Raw genomic sequence first — 27,745 nt, forward strand, 5'->3', positions numbered from 1 at the left:
TTAAAGACAACTATGCGTAGATAAACTGGATTACTTTGCTCTAATCCCAGGGTGTAAAAAGTCCAAAGAATCTCAGCAGTCTGGGTCCGTGCATGCTTGGTCTCGGCCTGGATGTGTCTGCCAGGCCTTGCAGAGAAAGAGGACAGACCGCATTCACCTAGAGCAAAATCAGGCTGACACAGTAAAGATGTTTTATGCTTTGTTGAAACAGTAAGTGTCACGACTCTTGGAATAACAGCCGTGCTGAAAAACTGACACACTTTTCCTGCGGGTATGTCTTTGCATAAATTGTTCCCCTCTCTGCAAGAGTAACTGATACCATCTGTGAGCATTCTGGGCCCGTCACTCTCCTTCCCTTTCAAGCTGCCTGTTTCTCTTCTCTGCCTCTTTTCAAAGGTGCAGGCATAGAAGAGCCCCCCGCCCCACCCCCGCACCCCCAGCTAATGGCCAAACACTGAGTCTGAGCTCCGTCCCCAAGCCTTTTAACCCCTTGCTTCCAGCCCGGCATCTGAAGGCGAAAACAATCCTCGGAGCCCGGCCCTCCCCCTGCCTGTGATAGGCTGCCTGGAATAGCGACAGCCTGTGTCACCGAAAAGGGCAAAGCCTTCGGAAATAGAAACAAAGTTGGTTACAAATCACACCGGTTTTTTTTTTTCCCACCCTTCTTTAGCAGGCGACCATGGGGAAAGTGACCACTGCTGTCAGAGCGGGCAGCGGGGGCGGCTGGGTGCCGCGGGAGCGCCTGTAACTTCTACGCGACCATGGTACCTGTTGAAAACACCGAGGGCCCCGCTCTGCTGAGCCCGAAGGGGAGAGCGGCCGAGACGGAGGGCAGCGGCACAGCCAGCGGCAGCCGGCATCCTCCCTGGGCCAGAGGTAAAGTGAGGCACGGGCCGGCGGGAGCCGCGTGCTGCCCTCGGCTCTCCCGCGTGTGTGTGTGTGTGTGTGTGTGTGTGTGTGTGTGTGTACACGTGAGCGGGCGAGGTGCGTGAAGAGAAGGGGACAGGATCCGGTGGGAGCGGGAATGACACGGAGCTGTAATGTGCAGATCCAAGTCCCACGACTGGCAGGATGGTCCGTCGACTGTGTTGGCAGAATGTAGAACTCTTTCATTTTGGGACGAGTGACTGGCAAGAGAGTCCCATGTGTAAACACACACACACACACACACACACACACACACTTTCTCATTTATTGGCACAAATGGGCAATCTGTAACATTTAGAACCACCGTGTTTTAAATCAGTATTTTCAGTAGGCTTCAGAAAAGTATTAGTTATGTAATCAATGAACACAACTTTCTTTTTTAAGTTCCCAGCCTCCGTTTGTAATGAATTTGTAATGAATTCAAGCCTAAAACCTCTGTTTGATTTGCTCCTGCTCTCTTTCCAACTGGTCTTTCAAACTGAGGTTCCTTTAATACTTTTTCCTTTCGGAGGTGAAATCTGAAAAAATTGTAATTCATGTCAGTGATCTTTGCTCTACCGAATGTTGTTCTTTACTTCCACATGTACCAATCCCACAAACACGCTACGAGCTTTTGGCTATCCTTTCTGACTCTTTCAGTTGCTTCCCAAAGGAATAGAAACTAATCGTAATAGGAAATTAAATCAAACACAAATAATTCTCTCTCTAAGGCTTTCCTCAGCTCTGCTCGCCTTCACCATGCCATAGATTCCCAGGTCATAGATCGGAATTTCATGAATAATCCAGAATACTAAATGATTGAAAAGACCTGTACCTTTCCCCTTGCGATGGCTCTATAAAGTTATGTTTGATTCCTGGGTTTGTCTGATTTTGGACTTGAATCCACGACCCCTCTGTCGGAGGCATGGATTGGCTCCTGGGCAATGAGAAGCTGTCGGACTTCCCTACCCTGCTCCCTGCTCAGCTTTTCTCCTGCTTTCCCACTTCTGGTCAAGAGTGACTGTCTGGGGTCATCCTTCAGGATGGCCGAGCCCCTCTCTTACACAGGGCTGCCCCTCCCTCCACGTGTGCTCCCTGGCTCGTTAGTCTCAGGACAGCCCAGGGAAGCTTGTATTTGAGGGCTCAGGGAAAGAACCGCAATGTTCTCTCTGAGTTCCTGAAAGACTGAGCTCCAGAGCCGGCTGAGGTGGCCAAATCAACAAAAGGGTTCACTAAATAGTTGGTGATAATGTCACAAAGAAGAAAAGAAACTTTGTCCTGAGGGGGCCTCTACAGCAACAATTAAAAATGGACTATTTAATTTTGATACAGCTTTGAAAGCACGGTGTACTCATAATAGGTTAAATTGTGCAAGAGCGTAATTACCCTGAAGTAAGGTCACAAGGATTTGTGTTTGGAAAGATGGAATATACGCACAAAATGCAATGTAACGTGCAACTGTTTCTGTTCTAAAGAAATGATAAATGGATAAATACTCTAAGTTATTTTTTAAATTTAATTCTAAATGAACCTTTATTATACAGAAAAGGAAGCCAAAATGGTTCCCCCAAATCTTAAATGAATAAAACTTTGATTTGTGCTATAGTTTCCATTTAGATGAATACAGACATGTTAGTATTACTTGTGTAAATTTTCCTAAATTGTCTGAGACATCTCTTGGTACTCAAAAGTGATTATATATATATATCTATATATCTATATCTATCTATCTATATCATCTATCTATCTATATCTATGTATCTATCTATATCTATCTATCTATCTATCTATCTATCTATCTAATCTACCGAATGCATAGTGTAGGCTCGCTGTGTGGTTTGGGCTTATACTTTAGTCTGTTTTGTAAAGATGCTGAAGCTTAATGAAATAATGCTTGTCAAATACTTCTTTTGACTTCTTTGTATTTTAAACTTTCATAGTTTCACCCAGGAAATTCAGAGTATTTAAATATGCTCGATAACTATCATTCTAGTCCTACATTTGAAGATACACACTTTTCTATATTCCTAGATGGGAAAATTAAAGCACAAAGAGGAACAAGTCACACAACCCAGGGAGAGATAATTAAATCATTTGAGATACTGAAAAACAAATCAAAACAAAAAATCCTAAACTCCATGATTGCACCCCCAGATCCTGCTCTGCCAACCCCTTCTTCAGCAGGAGAGAATGCTTTGTTCCAGCGACTAGAAGCTAATGAACTTAAATTCATTTTCAAGAGGTTATGACTCAAAGTGCATGTATTTTCCATAAATGCTTTAGTGTTCATAGACATGTATAATTGACCTCATAGTCAGGGTTGAGCTCAATCCTGGTGCCTAGAGCCGACCACAGTACAGGTGATATTAGAAAAGGCACTGCTAGAACATCTCACACGAGGGAGAGAAGACGTGTGGTTGGCCCGAGTTCGTTCAGTGCTGGTGCAAAACTGACCGTGGTGTCTCTGGCCCGGGAGGCCGGATGCCTCCTCCTCCAGCTCAGATGGGTCTCCCAGGCTCTTCTAATTACATGTTTCAAATGCTTGGTTAGAGGAAGGGTTTCCTTAAGGCCCCCTCTATCCCACCAGCACCTGCCCAAAGTTTCAAAACCAAGAACAATATTCATTGTATGAATGCAGGTTCTCAGCCCGGCACATCCAGCTGCCAAATGCACTAGAACCCAGGTCCCTAGAACGGGACGCACTGACCCGGTTGAAAGGGCTGGGCTTCATCCCCACTAAGACACTTCTCAATCCAAGATGCCACAGCCTGAGCCTCAAGAAATGCACACTGTGCTAATCAGCTGAGTATCCACAGGCGATTGATATGTAAGAGAAGTCATCATGGCACCTCTAAAGAAAAGAGGGAAGGTAGAGTAAAGAAAAACCTGAGGCCAGTGGCTCCCTGCTCCCTTCCCACCCCTTGTATCCCGGAGCAGACTCCTGAGTGGGGCCACATTAGCAAACCACAAGTCCATCACTTCTCTGCTTATGCAGGCCATGGTTTTGAGGTCAGGGCATTTTTACTATGCTCTTACTGAGTCTTGGATTCCCAGGGTTAGCCTAAACCAGGCCCCCTTGAATTCAGTCAGGCTTAGCTTTCTCAGGCTTCTTTGGGCAGCCCCATAGGAAGTTTACTTGTCAGACAGCTGAGGAGACTTTTAGAAGCAAGCTTATCCCCAGGGAAGTGTAAGTCAGGCCAACCAGCTTGACCTCATAACAGAGCCTTGCTTGTGAGAGGGACAGTTCTAACAACAAACCAGTCATTTTGGGAAGACCCAGGGCCTTAGCCATTACCATTTCTCCAGGCTTTCCATATATCAAAGAGTGACAAAACCTGTAACAAAAATTATTGTGTTTTAAAAACACACGTATTTAATAAATTAATGGCTGATAACAACAAAAAGTTATTGTATGCAGCTTGCTATTGCCAAGGGAGTGACGGGATTTACAGACATGTGAATCTGTGAGGGGTTATAGACTCTTTTTGTCTGGGAATAAGACCAGGTTTAAAGATAGCCATCTCTCTTTTCACTTCAGGAAGCTTATCTCTATACTTGTGCATGTAACATCACTTGGAAATCCCATCAAAAGTCTAAACTTGAGGCTTTTTGTGACTGTGAAGTTCCTGCAAGTGGCATCTCCAAGACCTAGAAAGAGAGAAGGCACTAAGCAAACATGGTGTCACCTGTTTCGCCACAAACTCTGGGTGGTGTCTGGCTCACGCAGTCAGGGCTCTTGTTTCTCTTGGGGATCACTGTGACCTGGAGAGGGCAGAGAGGTTGCCACTTGCCACAGACTCACTCCGGGCGGCCATCGCAGCTGCAGACATGCATCAGTGGGCATCTGCAGGTGGCCAGGCCTGGCAGACACCACCAAAGCCTTTATGCAATGTGGTTGACCTGGGGAGGACCGAGGTTATTTAGCAGGCACCAGGGTGCCTGAGCTGGTTTTCCAGCTCATGTCTGTTCGAATAAGTCAATGCCCCATTCCCAGTCATTAAATATTTTTAACATCACCCTTCTGTCTAGCACCCCGACTGCTAGCAGGAGCGGAGGCCTCTGAGATCCCAGGAACAAGCCTAGTGGTAGCCCTTAAGGAGCACTGTTTGTGAATTTTTAACGGGGTACGTTTTAGTGGGCTGGATCTTCTATTACCTGGAAAAAAAAAATCTCAAAATATAGTGAATCCATCCTGGAGCTGCCTAAGGAAACTCCAATTTACATGTGTAAATCAAAGGTGATTCAGCCCACTTTAAAATGCTATTTTTAATTGCCGTAGATGTATGGGATTCTATTTTTCATTCAAGAATGGTTAGTTCTTGAATATGGTTTTGTAGGTAGCATTTTCTCAGTAGTAGGAACTTAAGCAATACTTAGCCTAAGGGTGTGAAATGTTCTGAGAGCTCCCAGTGGTGTTCCATTAGTGCGCAATTAGCTTGTGCCTCTAAGCATTGAAACAGCTATTTACTCAGATTGGGTGAGCAAGCATGGGTTGTATACGATCTTAAATGGAGCAGAGTTGGGGCTCCCTGGTTCAGTTTTTTCTTCATGCACAGTCTTCCGCAAGAAGATGAGTTATTGAATAAAAGAGGGGATGAAAGCCATGTAAAAAGACATTGAGTTATGGTGGTGAGTAAGGGGGCAGGTTGGAATGGGCTTCTTCCCAAGGGGCTGTTTGACCAAATGCCAAATAAGGATAATTTTTCATCCATCTTCCCTCAGAAAGTACCCAATCTCCGTTAAAGGCAAAAGACTTGAAATCGCCCCAGATATTTCCCAGCTGAAACTTTGAGTCAAATATATAATCTTTGTAGTGAAACATAAATTCATAGGGTCCTTTTAAATTTAATTTTGGTTTGTTTTGGCTCATTGGTATCATTTTATTTCCTATGTAACAACCCAGTCATTTATGAACTTGCTAAATGTCTATGCCTCGGTGATAAACTAACTTTTCTAAATAATTTAGGTAGAAGTAATAATAAGACTAAAATAAATGATCATGTTATTTTATTTTTAGTAGCTTTCCTTCTTTTTTGAACAATTACTCACTTTATACCATTTTGCCAAAATATCAGGGAGAAAAATGCAGTCCTTTGTTTTACTTATAAGAGTATTTTTTTTTCCTTGAGTAAATCAAGTGTAATTCACCTTTAAGCTGTTTCATGGTGTTTCCCTTGGAAGTAATTGTTTCTCAGGAACACTCATGACTCAGGTCAGCCTGGCAGAGTGAGGCTCTGGGGGCTGTTGGTTACATTCATATTATTTTCTCCAAAATGTACTCCTGAAATGCAGCTGCTTTTCCACTTTGTGGCAGTTGGAGTTGGTAGCAATGTGCAATGCTCATTTAGAAACCAGCCCGCAATGGCATATCAGCCTCAGATGTGCAAGACTTTTACGAATAGAGAGAAAAGTTGTGATTAAGGTCAATTTGTAAGGTGAGAGAGCATTCCCAAGCTAATGAAATGTTTCGAGTCCATTGGGAAACAAAATTGTTGAAAGCCCCAGGCAAAATCACAGGAAGAATTTTTCATGATGTAAGCCCAGTTATGTAGGTACTGCCAAAAACAAAGGAATTCGAGAATTTATGAAAAGGCATAATTGTTATGCTGGAAACAAGGTATCATTTTACTTCCTGCGCTATCAGTAAGGGAGACTTTTCAAAGTTTTACTTGCTTGTTATGGCGATTTTACCCCACGGATTCAGACTAAACAAATCCTTGTTGAATAATGATTGTGGGTCAAGTACTTCTTTTATTATCATCCCTTCTTATCTTTACAACAAGCCAACGAGGTAATATTATCCCCGGTTCGCAGATAAGCAAACTGAGGCTAAGAGAAAAACAGCAAACATTACCATGCCGAACGCAGTTTTCTAGCTCATGGATTCTCATAACAACTTTATGAAGTAGGTAATGTTATTATCTATATCTTAGGAATGAGGACACTGGGGAACAGAAAGGTTAAGGGACATGTCACAAGCCAGCTGGTAACTCGTCAGGCACTTTGGTTCCTGACTGTACCTTCACCATTCAGCCCAGGCCCCTCCCAGAGAGAAGCAAAGGGACGTGCTCCAGGAAGCATGGGTAATGTGTGGCAGAATCTCGGTACCCTAAGATCCAACCGGGGGTTTTGCCCACCTGAGGGTTTTGCTCTCTCTACTTCCTGCTCTGTTCTGGGATCTGATCTGGGATTTGGGGTCCCTGTTACACTCATTTCAGAACTTTATTGTTTTTTATTTTAGTTAGTTCCCTAATTTTCCATGCAACACATCTTTGGCTATCAGGTTATAAGTTTCTGGATAAAATATATATTCTGGTACCTATCAGAGTTCTGAGCTGGCCACAAGTACTGTGGGCTTGGGAAATACTGGGCAATTCATAAGTAGTAGGAACTCTGCCTTTCCTCTGTATTTCCATCAGGGATCACATGCATGTGGGACAAGTAACCACCGTCTTGAGCCTTCAAATCCAGATGTAAGCTGGGAAATCTCTCCGCGAAGGGCTCACGGTAACCACCGTGCTGCTCGCACTGTTTATGCAGACGGACCTGTCACCATCTGTGCCCAGCACAGTGGCGGCACATATACATGCTTCATTGTTAAATGGGTAAATGAATTAAGTGTTTGTCCAGCTGAACTAAAGAACATTCTGCTTCAGCAATACTTATTGAGCTGGATACTTCAGAGTGAAAAAAGACACATAAGACATTACCCATGGCTATAGATTTTACCAACTCATCAGAAAGATATGAATCTAAGTAATTAGAAGATGATTGTTTAACCAATGTTAAGTCTACTAAGACTCAGACATGATGCTAGACCCTGCGTCCAGTGGTGAATAAGAGACATGCACGCGATGCAGATGCTTATTACCAGCTGGTGGAGAAGGACAAGAGATGGGGGAACCCACGATGAGGAAGGTAGCCAGATGAACGATGCTCTGCTAAGGACTGGGGGGGGGGGAGCTCTGCCAGCTTTTAATGGATTCTGGGAGATAGTAGAGCGAAGCTGAATCAAGAAGGTGTAACTGAGGTCAATGCGTTTACAGAGAGCATTATAAGCTGAGAAAATAGCTTGTGTGCCAGTTTTGAGAAGAGAGAATGGTACATTCGGGGACCTACAGATATTTCTGTATGACGAGAGCACAGAGTTCATCCAGGGGCCAGAGGATGACAAAGGAATCTCAAGATGTAAGCAGGGACCATATCAGGAAACCTTTGTGCTAAGTACCATGAGAGGGAGAATTCTTAGGAAGAGACCGTATCAGTTTAGAGAAACCAAGCCAGTCTCTGCAAGTGATCACAGTGGGGACAGAACTAGGGGCCCTAGAGAGCCTCTCCAGCATGTTGAAACCTGCGAGTTCCTGGGGCCACTATTCTTTTAATATTTCAATAAACAGAGCTCTAGCCCCTATAAGGTTAAATCCACATGCCTCCTTGCTCTCTGCCCCTCTCTGCCAATCCTCAAACACACACTGTATCCCTTAGGAGTCTTGTTCTTCCGATCACTTTTTGGGCGAACTTCCTGTCTCCACAGATTGTTAACTTTCACCTCATGCAACTTGTCTTTTCTTTTATCCTTGCTCCAACCCATATGTGGATCACAGCCTTTTTTCCTTCCCATTCTCAAATCCCACTCATATGAGCTCTTTGTGGATCATTACTATGATTTGAAGAGAGCTATAGGGCAATTAGATATTCTATGGGCCCATTCTTAAAAGTCTCCTCTCAAATCCACCATAAGGAATTTCTTGTAAACCAACTTCTGTAAAACCCTGTGGCCTGTGGCTCTCTTGTTTCCTTATGTGGCTTCCCAGCCCCACCCCTCCCCCACAACCTGACAACAAGTCTGGGTATTTTCTTGCATTTCTCCTCTTTCTGGGCATTCTTTGCCATTCTTTCTTGAACTTTCTTTCTCTTGCTCTCTCTGTCTGTCTGTCTTTCTCTCACACACACACATCAAAATTTGTCCTTTATATTATATGAAACATCTTGGCTTTTCTTCTTCTCTCTCTTTCCCATAGTCTTGTATGTTACCAACTTGCCCCATGCACCTCTCCCTTAACACCCAGGAGACCATCCAGGTATTTACGCTTAGTAAATAAAGTGCCCTTCCTAAGAGTTTTACATCCACAGGCTTTACAATATTATTTGTTTCTTCCCAGTGTATTTCCTTAATTTAAAAATTTTAAATGCACTACGGATGATTCACAGTCATTTTCAGATATGTAGACTCCTTTAACAACTCCTGCAACAACTTTATTTTTTTTAATTTTTTTTAAAGATTTTATTTATTTATTTGACAGAGAGACAGCCAGCGAGAGAGGGAACACAAGCAGGGGGAGTGGGAGAGGAAGAAGCAGGCTCCCAGCAGAGGAGCCCGATGTGGGACTTGACCCCGGAATGTCGGGATCACGCCCTGAGCCGAAGGCAGACACTTAACAACTGCGCTACCCAGGCGCCCGTCCTGCAATAACTTTAAATCCTCACATCATACTCTTTGCAGTTTGTTATTTATCTATTTATTTATTTATTTTAAAGATTTTATTTATTTATTTGACAGAGAGAGACAGTGAGAGAGGGAACACAAGCAGGGGGAGTGCGAGAGGAAGAAGCGGCTCTCAGCAGGGACCCCGATGCGGGGCTCGATCCCAGGACTCTGGGATCACACCCTGAGCCGAAGGCAGATGCTTAACAACTGAGCCACCCAGGCACCCCTCGCAGTTTTATATTTATATATTGGAAAATACAGACTGATAGAGAGTTACTGTGCAATCACTGGCACTTTGAATTTTTTTTTACATTTTTTTCATCATATCTGCATACGTTTGAAATCTTAAAGTACAGAGATGTATATTACTATTGTTTTCCAACGTTCACTAATCATTGATGGGATGAGGATCCTTTGTAAAGACTTTGTTAATTCTCGAATGTCCGTAGCTCACCACAGCTCACACACACTGAGAGCCCCGTCCAGGAAACCTCAGAGGTCTCTAGATGACGTGGTTGCTGGTTTGTTCTGCACATTCACTCCCCGCCCCTTACTTGTCTATTGAAAATATCCGTTAAAACATGGAAAGAGAGGCAACATGACAAAAGCATGAAAGCCATCTATATTCATCAGTGAGTTAGCATTTAACCCTAAATAAGATGCAAACATGGGCCTAATGCATAAAAGGCAGTAAAATTTTAGCTGTGCACATCCTCCCACTGGGTATCCCTAATTGAGAGAATTTTCAGGAGCCAGCTGAAAGGAAGTCATCTCCACAGACCCCTGGAGCCGCACTGGCAGAGGGTTGAAGTTTTGCTTCACAGTCCCATCTTCTCAACCATCCTGTTACCATTACTTCTCTTTCTCTCTCAGGGGCTACAGTTTTCAGGATGTCAGCAACTCTGGGCAGGTAGGAAAGACAGCTCATTGCATTCCAGAACAAGAGATCAGTGTTAGGAAAGGACAAAGGCCGGATGAGCCCCTGGAATGGTGCCTTCCAGAAGCTGTAGTTTGGCAGGTCCTGGTTTTGACAAGCAAAGAACTACAGGCTCCTTTAAATCATGCAGGAATCATATCTCTTATTCCTAGTCAGGGGTCCAAAAAATGGAAGCAAAAAAATTCCTTCCTCAGTCCAGTGGAGTCACACCAGAAAAATAATTTCCAGACATCAGAAATTTGGCCAGCAGCTGTGGTGTCGTTTTGAGTGTTGGTGAGGTCCAGAGCCGACAGCCAAGAAAGAATTCTTGAGAAGTCTTTGTGCAAAAAGGTGGTTTTATTCAAGCACGGGGGCAGGACCCATGGGCAGAAAGAGCTGCCGCACCAGGGTTGTGAGGGGTGACCTATTATATACTTGGGAGTTAGGAGAAGTAAGGAAAAGGAGGTTTTCAAAAGAACTTTTTTATGCTGAAAAGGACCTAGAAGATACTGGAGGCCTTGCCATTGTCAGATTAAGGTGGTTTTTCTCTCTAGTAAAGCATTGACATGAAGACAGTGGGGGTTTCCTTCTGGAAGTTAGGTTATTGATAAGAATGCATTTTTCTTGTTAATCACTAAGACAGTTCGTAAACTGAGAGAGGCTCCTGTCTTTTTGGACTGTGATCTCTATTCGTTAACCATTTGTTTTTGGTTTTGTTTTTTTTTTTCCCTTCCCTTAGTCTTAGGGCAGCCCGGTGCTCCTGAGGAACGTCACACAGATCCCACCTGGTGGGGGGGTGCGGGTGTCAGCCTGTGCATTGCCCTCTGCTGGCCGTCTGCTCCCTCATCAGCTGCACATGTCAGTTGCTCCTCCTGGCCCAGCTAAGACGAGCTCCCAGCTGCACCCGGTGGCTAGAATGAGGTGTGTCAGCCACTGAAAACCCAACAGCTGCTCTAACTCCCTTCTCATTTTCTGCCTTTCCTATCTGTGGAACTAAAATATTCAGACACTCATGTCTCAGTCTCTCTTGCCAAGATGGACCATGAAACCCACTGGGTCTGGCCAAGGAGACATTAGGGTGAGTCTTTAGCTGGGTCTGAAAATTAAACTGGCAAAGACAGATTAGAGGAGAAAAGCATTCACATGTGTTTCATGTACGTTCTACGTGACACGGAGCCTTCGCCAGGAAACAGAGACTGTAAGAAATGGCTAAGCCTGAGCGTTTGTATGCTGGGTTTGATGAAGAGTGGACAGCCACGGAGCAATATGGCAGGTCAAGCTGTCCGAGGTAAATGTAGGAAACTAGGGGAGGCTTTGCAACGCCTGTTTGTTCGAATCCTTCGTGGCCTCTCTGTGTCTTCAGAGAAAAGATTGCTCCCTTCCTCTGGGTGTAGAGAGGGCCCCTCTCATGTGAGGGTTTGTTACCTGCTTCAGAAGAGAAGGGCAGGGGGAAGGTCAGAGGGACCCTCCTGCTTCTGCCATTTTCTCAAACTCTTTCAGCTTAACATAGTCAGTAAGCTAAGGTACCATGTTTTAGGGGTAGCATATCCTGAAACCCATCATCTTCCATGGTGCTTCTGGAAAGTTCCCTCCCTGATAAAAGGAAAAAGGCCTTGTCCCACGTCTTCTTCCATTGTCACCTGCCTTTGAATTTGGTTGTGAGAGAATTTTATGCCTGGAGCTGCGGCAGCCACCTTGCACATATGGTGACAAATCAGGGACAAAAGCCAACCCTCTGAGGAGGCGGGAACAGAAGGATGGATAGAGTGTGAATCCTTGGAGACACCAAACTCAACTTGGTCTTCTCGCTAATTAAACAGTAAATGCCACAATGTTTTAAACCCTTGTTTTTTAGGTTTTGGTTTCTTGCAGCCAAAAATATCATAACTGATCTGGGGGCTGGGTAAAGAGAAGACTGCAAATCTGGCCATTGGCAAGTCCATTTTAAAAACAAAGGCAAGGGATGCATTTTAAGATTTCTTTTTTAAGGGAACATGCGTAAGTTTGGGAAAGCATCTGGTTTCTGTTCTCTGTAATTTTTGTAAAAGTGGACTCTGAAAAAAGAGATTAGGACCATGTCTGACAATGGAAATAAATCGAGGTGAAGACGGGGCCGAGGACGGAGGTGTAGACAGAACTGTGTGAAACTGTAATAACTGTGAGGACACAAAAGCTGCAGGTGCAAAATTATTATCTGAAATCTGTGACGTGGAAGATAAATGGGAGACACTCTTCTAGGTGCACATAGAAAGGACAAGAAGACGGAGATAGGAAATGAGATGAATATATACAACGAACACATAAATAATGACTACTAAACAAATAGGGGGGAAACCCCAAATTCTAGAAGTCTTTTCTCAATAGAAGGACTCAGGTAGGAGCAGCAGAATTTGGAAGAAGCAAGCGCCCAGACTTATCCTCGTGAAAGTCCCACACCGAAGGAGGGAAGGAAGGGGGGGAAGCGAAAGACAAATGAGTGGAAAGAAGAAAGAAAGAAAGAAAGAAAGAAAGAAAGAAAGAAAGAAAGAAAGAAAGAAAGGAAGGAAGGAAGGAAGGAAGGAAGGAAGGAAGGAAGGAAGGAAGGAAGGAAGAGAGGAAAGAAGGAAAGCTCTACATGTCATCAGCAGACGAAGAGAATGAACAGAGCAAGAGGCAGGGAAGGGCGAATAAGCCCATGTAAACCATGTCCCCTCTGGGTACCTGCCCAGCCCACAGAAGTCGGAGAAGATTGGTTTCAGGGAAGTGTGTCTGTACAGCCACTACTGAATCAAACCCAAGATTTGACAAATGAAAAAGAAAGCAAAGTCAAACAATAGCAGGTGTAGCGGGAGGCTGAGTTTCATTGTATTCTGAAGAGGGTTAGGGGGCTGAGGAGGGGGAGAGTGCTGAGATGAAGGCTAATGCCCAGGATTTACCACGGAAGGGGGCCCCGCACATGGTCTAGGGCCAAGAGGCAGCACCTGGGACCTTTGGCAGCTGGTGGAACAGCACACGTCAACCCTCCATGGGTCTGGGGGAGCTCTCTGGCTACGCCGGCGCTCCTTCACGCAACATCCGATAGTCTGTACTGAGCGCTCGTGTCAGGCCCCGTGTGGGTCCCTTGATGGTGACACTCCTACTCTCAAGGTGCCCCCGATCTAAGGCAGGTGACAGGCTTAACTAAATATAATCCAGGGTGCTGTGAAGTCACGGAAGGAAAGGCAAGGGAGAGAAAAGCAATCAATGCTAACTGAAGAGAGGCCATCTGGAAAGGTTTTGTAGAGAAGGGGAGTCTCAAACTGTATCTTCAGAGATGACTCAGATTTCCCTAGGCTCTGAAGTTCGGGGAGACATGCCGTGAGGGGGAACAGCTGAAGAGGAGCTCAAGTCCAGGAAAGTGAGTGGCATTTTCCAGAAACAGCAAGGGGTAGGAATGGGCTGAAGACCTGGTGCCTGGAGACCGCTGTGCAGCCTGGAAACCTGAGTCCCCAATGGGGCTGCTGCAGTCTGAACATCTAGAGAACAAGTCCGCACACGGGGCGGGTGCTTCATAAAGTATAAATGTACACGTGGTAATGAAACAATGTATGGTCTCTTCGGCGGTGCTAAATGACCAGGCTAATAATAGTGCTGGAAGCTTTATGGAAACGCTAATACTATGCTGCTCAAATGCTAAGCATTTATGTAAATATGAGGTTGTATATGCTGACTGTTGCATAATACGATATATTCATCTTAGTCTACTGACAGAACCTTGGGCAGGAGAGGACCAGGGATCCGTATTCTGGAGTGCTATCATTCATTCTTTTATTCAATCACTCAACAAACATTCATTGAGCATTGACCTTGTGCCAACGACCATAGATGAGAATACAGATAGAAAGAAAGCAGAGTTCTTGGCTTTAAGGACTTTCAGTTTAGTAGGAGAAGACAAATGGGTAAATAAATGAGCACCTTGAAAGATGACAGGTGCCCTAGAAACACATTCTTTGGGCAGGAGGAGCACCGAGGGGTTAAGGGTGAGGCTGCAGAATAAAGCAGAGCAAGGTGGCCTTCCTGGGGGAGGTGGCGCTTGAAATGACTCTTGAAAGATGAGTTGGGATAAAAGATACTCAGGGAGGAGGAGTGAAGAAAGGTGGTAGCCACACCTGCAAGGCCATCTGGGGACCACTGCAAGTTTTTCTTGAGCATAACATGAAGGAGGGGGAAATTTCTGAAGCATTCTCATGGGCCCACGCTGTCTAATCCCCTGGCTGCCCGCCACAAGAACGTGCGTGCACATGCTCTGCCGCGTGCTGCGGGGTTTAGTGAGCCGGCAGGTGTTCACTGTGTGTCCGTGATGTGCTTAGGCTGTAGCAGGCATATGGGGAACAAAGGAAAGCAGAGAGTAGGCAGAAACTCAAATATTATGGAAAATTGAGCGTCTCGTGTGCCAGCCAGTTACAGCGTGGCTTCCTGTGAGTCACCACGAGTGGCCGACAATGCAGCCATTGTGGCCTCGCCCAGCCCGCGGGGCTCCTGCCTTCTGCGTCCTCCATGTGGGTCTCAGGGCGTTCACGTGAAGCCCCTTGCTCATGACTGCATCTCCCATGAGCCGTCTTACTTTCTTACCTTGTTATAGAATCATCATTGCACCAGAAGGTTCACTGCTGGGCTTGCAGCCAAGCAGCAAGACACAGAGGGAGGCATGACCCAAGGGCCTGCGGGCACCAGTTGCAAGTGGCTTCATGACATCTGCAAAAGCCGGAGAAGTCTCTGTGGCCCCTTGGAGAAGATGAATGTGAAGAAAGGGGCCCTGTGAAGCAAGGCCATGAGCAAAAACGGGTGGAAATGCTAAATTTCACCAAGAAAGTGAAGTGCGAAGTGTTTGACTTTAGGGCTGGATGTTCTTTGAAAAACACCCGTTGTAATTCCTCATCCTACCCTCTCCTCTAGCTCTGGCTGCTTCTTCTGGACCCAGCGAGCTGCCCAAACTCTCCCATCTGTGTTTAGGCAAACATAAACCCCACTTTCCAGCCACGCGCTCGTTCTTCCTGTTCGTGGCCAGATTTCTTGGAGAAGTTCTTTCTCCCTTTTGGCTTCTGTAGGATAATGCCTTGCTTTTATCATCATCAACCAAAACGTAGACAGAAAAAAAACCCCACTTTTTATGTCTCTCTTCATTGTTTTTATAGGCTAAAATAGCACCAGGAAATTGTCCTGTGGTGGAAGTCCTACAGTGTCACGGGGCTGTAGTCCCGGGGCCCTAGGGACTGACCTTCCACAGGCTACTGTGGGCAAGTGGGCATCATGAAGACTGTACAGGAACGTCAGCAGTAATAAGTAGCAACACCGAGATGAGAGAAATGTGTTTTGGTCAAGAATATCACAGGGAAGATAAACTCTTCAAATAAGATACAGATAGTTCAGACCTCAGCTTAATTCTGTGGCATATAACCCATGTTGGTAGGCCCCCTGATGTAGGAATAGGCTCATAGAATATCTTGTGCACCTTTTTAAGCTTTTCAAGGCCACCCCCTAGACAGATGACAGATAGATAGATAGATATGTGATATACAACATTTTTTTAGAACTTGTAATTTTATAAAAAGAATTTTTAGTAATTCATATGGAAATAATTTTATTATATTTCTGAAGAATTATATGCAGTGGTAGCGGCTGGGTCTCCAGAGGGACATTGACAAACTGGGATGGTTTCCAGACCCTTTACACACATCCCAATTTGTCGGTGTCCCGTGAACCCTGACTAAAAGAACAAGGCATGTGAAGCTAAGTCCAGAAAATGGACAAAGAAACTGGATCCCTCTCCCGTCAGGAGCATTTCCCCCACAATATAAGAAGCAGGCTTTGTGACTTGCCCCACCCCTCACAGCCACTGCTCCTCACCTCACCACCTCAGACTCTGTCTGAAGTAGGGTGATAGAGCATCAAAGGAAGGGACTCTTGTACCTCAGGAGGTCTTTTTTTTTTTTTTTTTTTTGGTAGGGCAGCCCTATTTCCCACCTAATAAAGAGGGAAAACAAGGAAGGGGAAGGAGAAGGGCAAGGTGCCAAGGACAATCTTGTGCTACTCAAGCAGTTCCGGAGTCTGTTCCGCCATGTCCTTGACTCAGTATCCTCATGCTGCCCTGTGTCACTCAAAATCCCCTCCTGGGGTGCCTCCCACAGTCGGCCTTATTAGTGTTTCATTCTCCAATGACCCTCATTTCTTTAATCTGAGTATCAGAGACCAATTGCCAAAGCACATAGAAGCTAATCAATATGCCCAACATAGATAAAACGATAAGTAACGATACGAAGCAATACAATATCCTTATCCAAATGTGAGGATTTGACCTGATTCTCCTTGGGGTGGAGAAATATGTTGCTCTACCACATTTGGTGAGTGTGTGTGTGTGTGTGTGTGAGAGAGAGAGAGAGAGAGAGAGAGAGAGATGAGGATTTAAGATCACAATGGGGGAAAATCTGTGGAAATTTAGGACATGAATGAGTATAAGAGAGTACTTTGAAGTAATTTTGCAATTAAAAATTACAGCAGTGCATAATAAATGATAGATAATAGAGATATCACCAGAATATTAAGTTTCTTGGGGGACAACTACGTAACTACATCTGGTTTCTTTCATTGCTACAGATATGCCTTCCAGTACCTAGGAAAATGTCTGCCATGTACTGGTACTAAATATTTGCTTTCTGATTAGCTAGATAAATTACTGATTTAATTTCAATTTAATGGTTTGTGTTCACTGTGCTCATGAATTAATTTTATATTACTGTGGATTATTGCATTTTTATTTGTTCCTCCATCTAACTATTTAATCCTTTTTAGATTTATTTTTTGAAGTCACCTATGTCCCAGGATTCTGGAGATGGAAAATGCCTTGGCTATTTCTGATGGGAAGAGATTCAGACCAACTTTATTTGATCTGCTTCTTTTCCTAGAGCTGAACAGCATTTTTTAACCCCCTGCAATGGTAGGGTTAAATAGCCCTCGCTTAGCCTGTGATGAATGTGTGTCCACACACATTTCTAGTCCATTCTATACACATCTCAGTTCTTTTCTTCTCCATCTCCTTGCTGTTGTCTCCTCTTTTAAATGTTGGCATTCCCTAGGCCCCAGTCCTATTCCTGTTTCTCCTGTTCCTCTGTTGATCTCCCTAAGTGATCTCATTCATTCCCATGACTTTAAATCCTAGATACATGCTGCTGAATCCCAAAAACGTATCTCCAACCTTGACTTACCTTTTAAGCTTCAAATCTGTATATTAGTCTGAATTGACATTTTTAACTGAAGTTCTTATAGATAAAACAACTAAAACATTTCAGTAAATATAAAACAGAACTTCTGATTTCTACTCCTCCTTTTACCCTCAGTCATAACCAGTTCTCTTCTCAGGCCTCCTTCAGTAAGTATATTGCCCTGAACAATATATAGGCCCGTAAACAGGGTATTGGACATTGTGAAATCACCCAACCAATGGCTCAAACCATGGAGCCATCTAGGGTTCTGACCCACCTCTTCACCTTCTAATTCCAATTCATGAACAAGTGTAGTCGTTATTACCTCCAAATTCCCTTGAATCTGTCTCTTTGTCTCCAGGTCTACTCTGAACATGCAAGTCTAAGCTACCAATATCTCTTGTTAACTCTAAGGCAACATACTCCTCCCTGATATCAGTCTTGCTCCTGGAAGAACCAGTCTGCACCCAGCAGCAAGAAACTTGGTGTCAGTGCCCCCATACCGTTTAGTGTGCATTGACCCCTTTAGACTCGGAAAACCATAAAAAGTTGTCACTGACTTGCAGGGCCCTGTTTGAAGTGTCCCCTCTATCTCTATCCAAATTTAGTGGATCCTATTCAGCTCTCCAAGCTGATGCGTCCCACATATGATGTACTGGCTGTCCAGCAGTTCCAAATACATGCTTTCCTGTGTCACACCTTGCAAACTATTGTTTCCTGTGCCTGCAATGCTCTTCCCTTGATTAGTTTTTGTTTTGTTTCTTTTCTGTTTTGACAAGTTACAAATATACAAAAACGTCCACATACCTACTTCTGAAAATTAATGACTGTTAACATTTTGCTATTTTTCCTCAGTTTTTCACATTAAAATAATAAAACAATATGAAGTCTCTTTTGTTCTTCTTCCCCCCACATTCCATTCCCCTGCCTCCTTCCTCGGAGCAAGTAATGGATGTTGGTGGGATGTCCCTCCCCTGCTTCCATTTCTTTCTTCCTTCCATCTGGTACAACCTTAACTTTGTTAAGGCACACATGAGCACACTGACACACAGACACACACACACCCAATACCCTCATAGGTTTCAGCAAGAGCCAACTGTGGCCGGATGTGGCCAAGGACATATGAGGGCAGTGTTCCTGGAGGCTGTGCTTCATTTCAGCCCAGGCTACACAAGGGGAAGCCTGTAGCACTTCTTGAGACTTCTGCCCTCTCTACTCTGCCTCAAAGGTTTGCCCTTAGAGAACAGCCTGCAGCGGGACCCGAGGAACCCGGCTGTCTGAATTTCGGATCCAACGCCAAAGCAGGAACTAAACAGTGTTCTTGTTTGTTCAGTCTTCATCATCTGTCATCTGCTTATCTCGCATAGCTGTCTGCTAGTAACTAAAAACAACATCAGCATCACAAATAAAAGGAAGTGACTTCCTCCATGTCTCCACCCTCTCCTCCCAAAAATGAAAGAAACAGGATATTTCCTTTTACATCTAATCATTTTTGTTAATATATTACTTTACTATATTTATGTGTGTGCTTATAGTCAGGGCTCTGAAAAACTTACTTATACAAGGTTAAGTCTCCATTCAGACATAAAGTTATTTATATAACAGTGCAGAACTGACCTCTCTGTCTCTTCTCTCTGCCCGTAGGTTGCGGCATGTTTACTCTCCTGTCATCTGTCACTGCTGCTGTCAGCGGCCTCCTAGTGGGTTATGAACTTGGGCTCATCTCTGGGGCCCTTCTTCAGATAAGAACCTTATTAGCCCTAACCTGCCACGAGCAGGAAATGGTTGTGAGCTCCCTCCTCATCGGGGCCTTGCTGGCGTCCCTCACTGGAGGGGTCCTGATTGACAGGTATGGAAGAAGGTCTGCCATCATGTTGTCATCCTGCCTCCTTGGACTCGGAAGCCTAATCTTGATACTCAGTCTATCTTACGCGGTTCTCATCGTAGGCCGCATTGCTATAGGGGTTTCCATTTCGCTCTCTTCAATTGCCACGTGCGTTTACATCGCAGAGATCGCTCCACAACACAGAAGAGGTCTTCTTGTGTCCCTGAATGAGCTGATGATTGTCATTGGCATACTTTTCGCCTACATTTCAAATTACGCGTTTGCTAATGTTTCCCAGGGCTGGAAATACATGTTTGGTCTTGTTATTCCCTTGGGAGTTTTGCAAGCAATTGCAATGTATTTTCTTCCTCCAAGTCCCCGGTTTCTGGTGATGAAAGGACACGAGGAAGCTGCTAGCAAGGTTCTCAGAAGGTTGAGAGCCATCTCGGACACAACGGAGGAGCTCACTGGGATAAAATCTTCCCTGAAAGATGAATATCAGTACAGTTTTGGGGATCTGTTTCGATCAAAGGACAACATGAGGACCCGGGTAATGATAGGCCTGACACTGGTATTTTTTGTCCAAGTCACCGGTCAGCCAAACATATTATTCTATGCATCAACTGTTTTGAAGTCTGTTGGCTTCCAAAGCAATGAGGCAGCCAGCCTTGCCTCCACGGGGGTCGGAGTTGTCAAGGTCATCAGCACCATCCCTGCCACTCTTCTTGTGGACCACGTTGGGAGCAAAACCTTCCTCTGTGTTGGCTCCTCAGTGATGGCAGCTTCACTGGTGACCATGGGCATCGCGAATCTCAACATCCCCATGAACTTCACCAATATCTGCAGAAGCCATAGCCCCATCAACCAGTCATTGGATGAGTCTGTGTTTTATGGGCCAGGAAACCTGTCAGTCAGTGATGACACTCTCAGAGAGCGCTTTAAGGGGATCACTGCCAACACCAGAAACTCCTTAATGCCCACGAAAAATGACATGGATAAGAGAGGGGTGACGACCTTACCAAATGCTGGACTGAGCCAAGCTGAATACCAGATAGTCACAGACCCTGCAGACGTCCCAGCTTTCTTGAAATGGCTTTCCTTAGCCAGCTTGCTTGTTTATGTTGCTGCTTTTTCAATTGGTCTAGGACCAAGTAAGTATTTTATTTTTTATTCCTTCCTTTGCCCTTATGAATGTTAACATACTGCTTTTGACCATCAGAGCATCTTATGGCTGTGGTACTTTTTACATAAAACTACTAGAAGTAAGATGGGATAATACTGGCCACCTGATGTTTCTACTAATGTGGAAAGTATGCTTAGCTCATACTTCCTTTCTGAAATGTGCAGGGCTGGTATTCAACAGAAGGATTAGTTTTCCATTATCTGTCACATGAGGATAATTTAACAGCGATTGATTGGGGATAAACCAGACCTTGAAAGATATGTTTTGCCCAAGAGAACACATTGTTTTATGAAAGCAGTTTACTGGGATAACATTCTCTTCCATATCATTCTTGACTTCTTCATAAATGGAAGAAAAAAAATCAAGCATTTAGATTTTCTTAAAGACACACTAGTGGAGGCATTCAGTAATAATGAAGAACAGGAAGTGATGAGTTGGGAAGGAGGGTGGATTATTCCTTTAAGTACCATATATTTTATCATCCGAGTTACATCCCTGAGCACTTTACACATTAAGCAGGAAAATGGGAGTCAAGTTACTCCCATTCAATACAATATAAACAATTTACAGGGAGATAGCTTATTTTATATAGTTGTCTTATTTTATATAGCTAGTCTACTCCAAGGACGAAGCTTAAATACTTCTCTTGAGCAAACTTTCTAGAGGTTTCTAGAACAGGTTGTTTGTTGCAGTTCCATGTCTTTCAGCTTCTCACCCAGTCTAAATCTCTCTTTAGGGAAGTAAAGTGTAGTCTCTCTCCCAGCCTCAACTCTTACACCTCTCTCTCATTCTCTCTCTCTCTCAGACTGCTCTCCCCGGCTCCGTTTCTTCCTTCCTCTCTCACACAAAGTCTTGTTGTTGTTTACAAGGATCAAGGACCAAACAAATGTGCTCAAATAAAAGGACGTAGTGGAGCTTGGAACATGAGAAGACATGAGTTATGTTGAAGGAGAAGGAATCTCGTGGACAAATTTAGTTTTCTGGTGCCAGGAACTAACAGTGTTTCTAGAAAAAAAAGTCACTTTAGGCTTGCTTTGGTGATCTACTGTTAAGTCATTAGCTATTCATTCAGGTGATATGCATCAAGTGGCCATTTTTTTCAATAACAAAGAGCTATGCTAGATGTTGGGGAAACAGTAATGAACAAGACAGACACTGTCCCTGTCTTCAAGAAGATTATGTCTGAATTAACTGAGCTATATTTCCTGTGTCTGCTTCTTTCTGGTCAGCAACCAGCAGGTTTGGCCTGCTTAATCTCAATTCACGAATAACTGGCTTTGCAGATGGCTGTTATGGCCTCTACTGCAGCTCTGTTTCCTTACCGTGCAGTCTACTCCCACTTCTAAGTGAGATCAGTCTCTGGGTATTGACTCTTTCAACTTACAGAATGAGAGAAGGAATCTGATTGACTGCTCTTTGCTATGCAGAGTCATAAGTGGTTGTTCAGGGACACCTCTAGGCCACATGGTCCAAACTGTGGATGACCAGAGCTGGCCTTTCCTCTGGCACTAGGAGTAGACAGATTTGCTTATAAAAAACTGTGGATGGACAGGTAGAGTAAGGACTACAATACCATCAGCCTCTGATCTCTCTGACTTGTTTCTGAACCCTGGCCCTCCTTGTTAAGACTTAACAATGGTAAATATTATTAATAAACAGTTTCCTAGAAACAGGTTTCTACTATTATTTCAGGATTCAATCATCTTGGGTGTGTACCTGGGAGACATTTGTCTTAGTGTGGGTTACTATAACATATCACCAAAGGCCGGATGTCTTAGACAACAAAGATTTCTTACTCACAGGCTAGAGGTTGGCAAGTCCAAAATCAAGGTGCTGGCAGATTTGGTGGTTGGTGAGCACCCCCCTCCTGGTTTGCAGATGGTCACCACTTTCTTAGTGTGTCCTCACATGGCGGAGGAATGGAGAGAGAGAGAACTAGGTGGCTTTATTATGTCTCTTCTCATAAGGGCACTAATCCCATCAGAGGGCTCTACCTGATGACTTAATTACCTCCTACAGGCCCTACCTCCAAATATCACATTGGTAATTAGGACTTCAACATATGAATTGTCCAGAAAATACTTACATGGTTACTCTTATATGTAAAGCTAATGACATTTGAGAAAGCATCTTCTACTTTTATTTTTAGAGATTCTAAAGTCCACCAGAATAGCAAGATACGAGTGTTATTTTGTACCAAGGAACAACTTAACCTTCTTTGCGAACTTTTCTATATTAATAAGTACAGTCAGTTTTGTTCATACGATAAACATATTGTCCTCACTGATTTCTTTTGCCAACATCTTTTTTTTTCCTATGGAGTCACATAAAGCTAAAAATATTTTTCACATTAATTTTTTTGATCTAATCTTTTGAAATATCAAGAATCAACTAAGAATCTAAGGAAAGCTTAGCAAAAAGAAAAGGATGCTTTCTTTGTTTTAAGTCAGAGAAACTTTCAGGTTAACAGAGATTGTGACATGGCACATATTATATCCGAGATGTTAATCTTAAACTCCTAGAACCCCCCTATTCATGGTCAGAGTTTTCCCCGGCTCATACTACCCTTCTCTCTTTAGTTTTTGGGTAACTTCGAAAAACGCAGCCCATTCGCAGTCACTAGCATATCATCTGATACGTTATTGTATTAGAGCAAGAATTCCCCATTTCAGGAAACTTAGTTTGATTTTGAAAGAAATTATTGGGGGCTGTTTGTTACTTGCCTTTTAGGATTCTTTGAAGAGTATTCTATACTAATTCTTTCAAAATGTAATTAGGGCTTTAGATTTTACTAATATTCATTGACACCAATAATGTCAAATACGTAATAGGAAGGCTTTACATACTTTGGAGTATTTCATTTTACCTTCACGACAAGCCTGTGAAGAAAGAGTATTCACCAAATTTTATAAATGGTGGCACTATATTTCAGACAGGCTAAGTGACTTTCTCAAATAATTGAAAATACCTCTGGTCTTCTGAAATTCAGTGGTAATGCCTAGTCCAAGACAAGAAAAGATAGTCCAGTGTTGGTCTTGTAAATAAATGTCAATTCCTTTCAATTTAGTCTGCCATGAAGATACATTAGAAGTAAGAATGAATGGAAATAGTAGATCACTGTCCATCACAGAAAGCTATTAAATGGGTCACTCTGCATTTTATGCAAGATAGAGAGACAGTCTCTCTTTTTCTGAAGCTCTGCTCAGTAAGCAAGCATGTCCATTTATAAGGCTGAGCTACAGGATAACAGAGGGAGGATAATGATAAGTCTTGATGTGCTCTTACTTGAATAACTGAATGTGATTAAGATAATGTTTAATGTGTATTTGGTTAGAATTCAAACTCAGCCATAACAGAGACCAAAATAACAGTGGCTGAAATAAGGTGGGAGTTTGTTTCTCTCTCACTTAGCAACTGGGTAGTTTTGGGTGCTATGGAGGCTTCCAGGGTCAGGTGTCAGAAGCCAATAGATAGTATTCCCAAATCTCCCTGTAGCCAGTGCTTTCATATTGGTCCTCAGTCTATCATGATGACTCTTTAAAAATATTAAGATGCATTTTAAAATTTCATCACCCTTTTCTGATAGCCAATGGTCCCTTGAGAATAAGTGAAAAGCACAAAGTACTATCAATTAAAGGGAGGCTGGGTATAGAAAGGCCTGGATAATAAGGCAGTGTGAGCAATTCTATCAGGGAAGTGGAACCACAGTGAGGGATAGGGGACAAGGAATTTCTTACAAGGGTTGCACTTCACACAGTTGTGGAAGACACTGAGAAAGCAAAGGCGACGGTGAGAGGAAAAGGAGAAAGTCACTCATCGGGGCCACAAAGAGAAGCTGGTGAAGAAGCCTGTGGAAGCCTGTTGTCTCCGCATCTGGCTGTGGCCTGCAGTCTCTGCAGGTCAGCAGGGCCGGGGAAGAAAAGCTGGACTCAAAGCCAGGGCAAACTGGAATCTGTGAAAAGCGATTGGAGCCCGCATCTGTCTCTCACCACATCAACACTGATGACACTGGCCACATTCAGAAAACAGGTGTCCTTCTCTATAGAGCCCTCACTGTGGGCCTGGTCTAGTAGTAGGAGAGGTGGAGGAGGGGACCCACGCACTGGCTGCTTCTCCAGACCAGCAAGGAGAGGCAGCAGGTCACAGCAACGTGACAAACTGCAGTGATGTCTAGGACCCAGCACAGGGCTGATGAGTCACTCTGGCCTTCCAAGTCTCCTGCAAGTTTATCTTCAGGCCAGCCCTTACTGAAAACTATACAGGGGAGGGAACTCTGGAAAACATAGTTCCAGCTCTGCTAAATGGACACAGTACAGAACCGCCAGGGTAATAAACTCTGGGCGCAGAAAGAATAGATATGAATATGAAAAAAAAAATTCCAGAAGGTCAAGGGCCCTGAATGCTCTCATCAAATGCTGTGATAGATATTTATTTCTTTTAATTAAAACATTAATTGTTAAACTGTATGACTAGCTTCCATTCCATCTATTTCTGAAAAGAGATGAGGTCATTAAATTAATGTCTCTTGGCTTTTGTTTCTTTAGCTATAAAACCAAAAACCACTCTTCTGCTAATGCATTGGAAAAGCTTCCACATTTATTTTCTCAGGGGTGTTCATGATCTCCCTTGAGCTGATGACTCTCATTTATCTCTAGTTCTATCGTGTCATATGGCTTCTAGTTCCTTTTCTCCTAATGAGTACTGGATTTTTCCACTTTTATGCTTCACTATCAGCCCAATGCAAGAAGCCCAATGCTGAATTCTTTTCTCCCTTATGCCAGGGGAACGTCCCATGCTGTCATTCAATCTGAGCTCTGGGGCCTTTTCTCAATCCAGTCAATGACCAAACGCTCTTGCATTTCCCCTCACAAATGGCTCCTGTGTTTATCTTTTCCTTCCTGTTTCTGCCATCCCAGTCCACCCCTTATGAGCTCATGTCTAGATTCCTGGAAGACCTTTCCTGTAGTTCTCTTAGGCTGCAGACTCTTCCCACGCCTACCCATCCTTCATAGGAGGGCACCTTTATTACCGTGTTGCTCATGTCAGCACGGATCACGAATCTTCCATGGCTTCCTACTTTCTACGAAATCAGAGAAGTCAAATACCTTTCAAGATGAAGTGAAGATGAGAAATGATCTAGCCCACCATATTACTTTTGTAGAAGAGAAAGAAGTCCAAGAGGTGGAGGTCACACAGATTTAGGACTAGAACCCCAGGCCTCTGGAGCCTCATTCCATCCTCTTTCTACTACCGTCTGACTCCTCTCTGAGGGAAAGATGTTGTGATTTTCAGGGCCCGCCATCATCTTACCCAGCTCTGTCTGGGTGCCTGCACAACTCGGGGGACACCATTTACCTTGTAGTCAGTGGCTTGGTGCTCTGGGTCCACCACTCACGCAGAAGTACATACAGACGCCTCATGGGCTGAGAGCTGAGGGACGCCCCCTGCCCACGTGCAGCCCTCCCTGCGCTGCTCTGTCTCCCGTGCTCCACAGCCCGCTCCAGAGACACAGGCCCTGGAGGCCCTTTTCCTTCCCTTCTACTCGGCCCGAACCCCTCCTATCTTTAAAACTTAGTGAAAGTCTTAATCTCCTGTATGAATGCACCCTGTTTCTTCGAGGTCTCTATTTCTATGAACTACGAAGTATTTCTAGTGTAGCATAGTTCAGGTCTGGGCGACAAAGAGCCTGAATTTAAAATCAGAAAGGCCGGGTTCTTCCGATTCCAGCTATTCTGCCTACTGGCCGTGTGATCTTTAACTTATCAATCATCTCTGAAGCTGTTTCTCATCTATGAATTGGGCATAACAATGCTTGTTCGATCTCACAGGTGTAGTGAGTGTCCCGTGAACTGATACAAGTGTTTGGGATGTTGTCGCCTACGGTGGGAGCAGAAGTCACAGTGGGTGTGATAACACGAATTAGTCCTAAATGATGACGTGTATTGCTTCTGTGTGTTATTGTTTTGGTTTATTGACCAAATATAGTTATTAGAATAAGCTCTTTGAGGGAAGAAATGACCACTCATATTTTTTTCCTTCTCCCCCTCTAAGTGAGCATTGCGTAAGTCTGTTTGGAAACCATGAAGGAATACATTTGTGTTTCTAAGAGGGAGGTTGGGGAAGAAGCCGTTTAAAGATGAGATACAAATATAAGAAAGATCTCAAAGTATGTTTTTTATATGGGTCAAGCTGTCTCCAGGGCAGGCCAAGCGCCACGTAAGCTGGAAATTCTGTCCCTGCTAGTCACTGGCCCGAGGCTTTTTGCAGAACAATCCATCACTTGGTCATAGTTCCAAAAATCTCTTTCTGGTTTTGCCTATAAGATAAGACGTAGGGAAGTTTGGCATGCTCAGAAATAGGGCTTTTCTTTGTGAAGTCGTGAGGAGTTATTTGGGAATTTCAAACTCAGAGTATCTAAAAGTAGATCTGGCTTTGTCTCGGACACCCCTGCTTTTTCCTGCTGTGGGGAGAACAGAGCTCTTTTTGCTGAGATGAAGAATCTCATGGTTGAAGGAGGTTTGGGTATGGGCAAAAGAAACGACCCTTCAGCTCATGGTTTCTCCGATTTATAATTGCAGTTCCAAGGACTGAGCTGGGTTATATGTAGGTAACAAGGTATGGGTTTGATATTTTAGAAAAGGGAAGGCATGGACTTTGAAATATGGCACTGGCCAGAGTCGAATCTCAACTCTGCCACTTGCCGGCTGTGCAACCTTAGGGAAATTAGTGAACTTCTCTGTGCCTCATCTTTTATCACTTACAAATGTGGATACAATTAATAGTTATCTCTTAGCATTGTGAGGAGTAAGTCAGCTCATAATAAAGTCCTTAAGGACTGGCCCTAAGAAGTGCCAAATAAGCACGTGTTGAGTAAAATAAATAAGCCTAAAGAGCTGGGTATTCACATGTGAGGCTGGGAGGCATGCCGTCTGAGACAGAACCCTGAATCTTCCCTTCTGAAGAGAACAGTTATTATTTCACACCCGTGGTTTAGGGCTGTTGATTCTCCTAGAGTTTTTAGAAGGGATCTGGTAATTGTCCATGTTTTTCTTGCCAAGAGTCAGTCGTTTATGTCTGTATTTATGTTGTAGTTTTTCTTTTGTAAAGAAAACATATCCTGGGAATTCCAGTTCAATCACCAAAATTGTATTCTAGTGCGTTGGTATAAACCGCAGAAGCCAGTTGGAGTTTAAAGAAGGTTTTTATTAGA

At 43.9% G+C, this 27,745-nt stretch overlaps 1 protein-coding gene across 3 annotated transcripts in view; it reads left to right on the top strand.

Annotated features, from left to right (window-relative positions):
* Positions 1-554: 554 nt before the first annotated feature.
* SLC2A12 (solute carrier family 2 member 12) overlaps positions 555-27,745 on the top strand; it is a 55,795-nt gene continuing 28,604 nt past the window's right edge. For 2 of the 3 annotated variants that reach the window (XM_026504838.4, XM_026504839.4), the window contains exons 1-2: positions 555-876; positions 19,172-20,503. In XM_026504838.4, coding sequence (XP_026360623.2) covers positions 762-876; positions 19,172-20,503 — 1,447 coding nt within the window. In that variant the 5' untranslated portion in view covers positions 555-761. Of the gene's footprint in view, positions 877-19,171; positions 20,504-21,340; positions 22,206-27,745 lie in introns of those variants that run through there. The other variant, XM_026504840.4, reaches the window with a different exon arrangement.

Source organism: Ursus arctos, unplaced genomic scaffold (assembly GCF_023065955.2).
Source record: "Ursus arctos isolate Adak ecotype North America unplaced genomic scaffold, UrsArc2.0 scaffold_13, whole genome shotgun sequence".
Lineage (NCBI taxonomy): Eukaryota > Metazoa > Chordata > Mammalia > Carnivora > Ursidae > Ursus > Ursus arctos.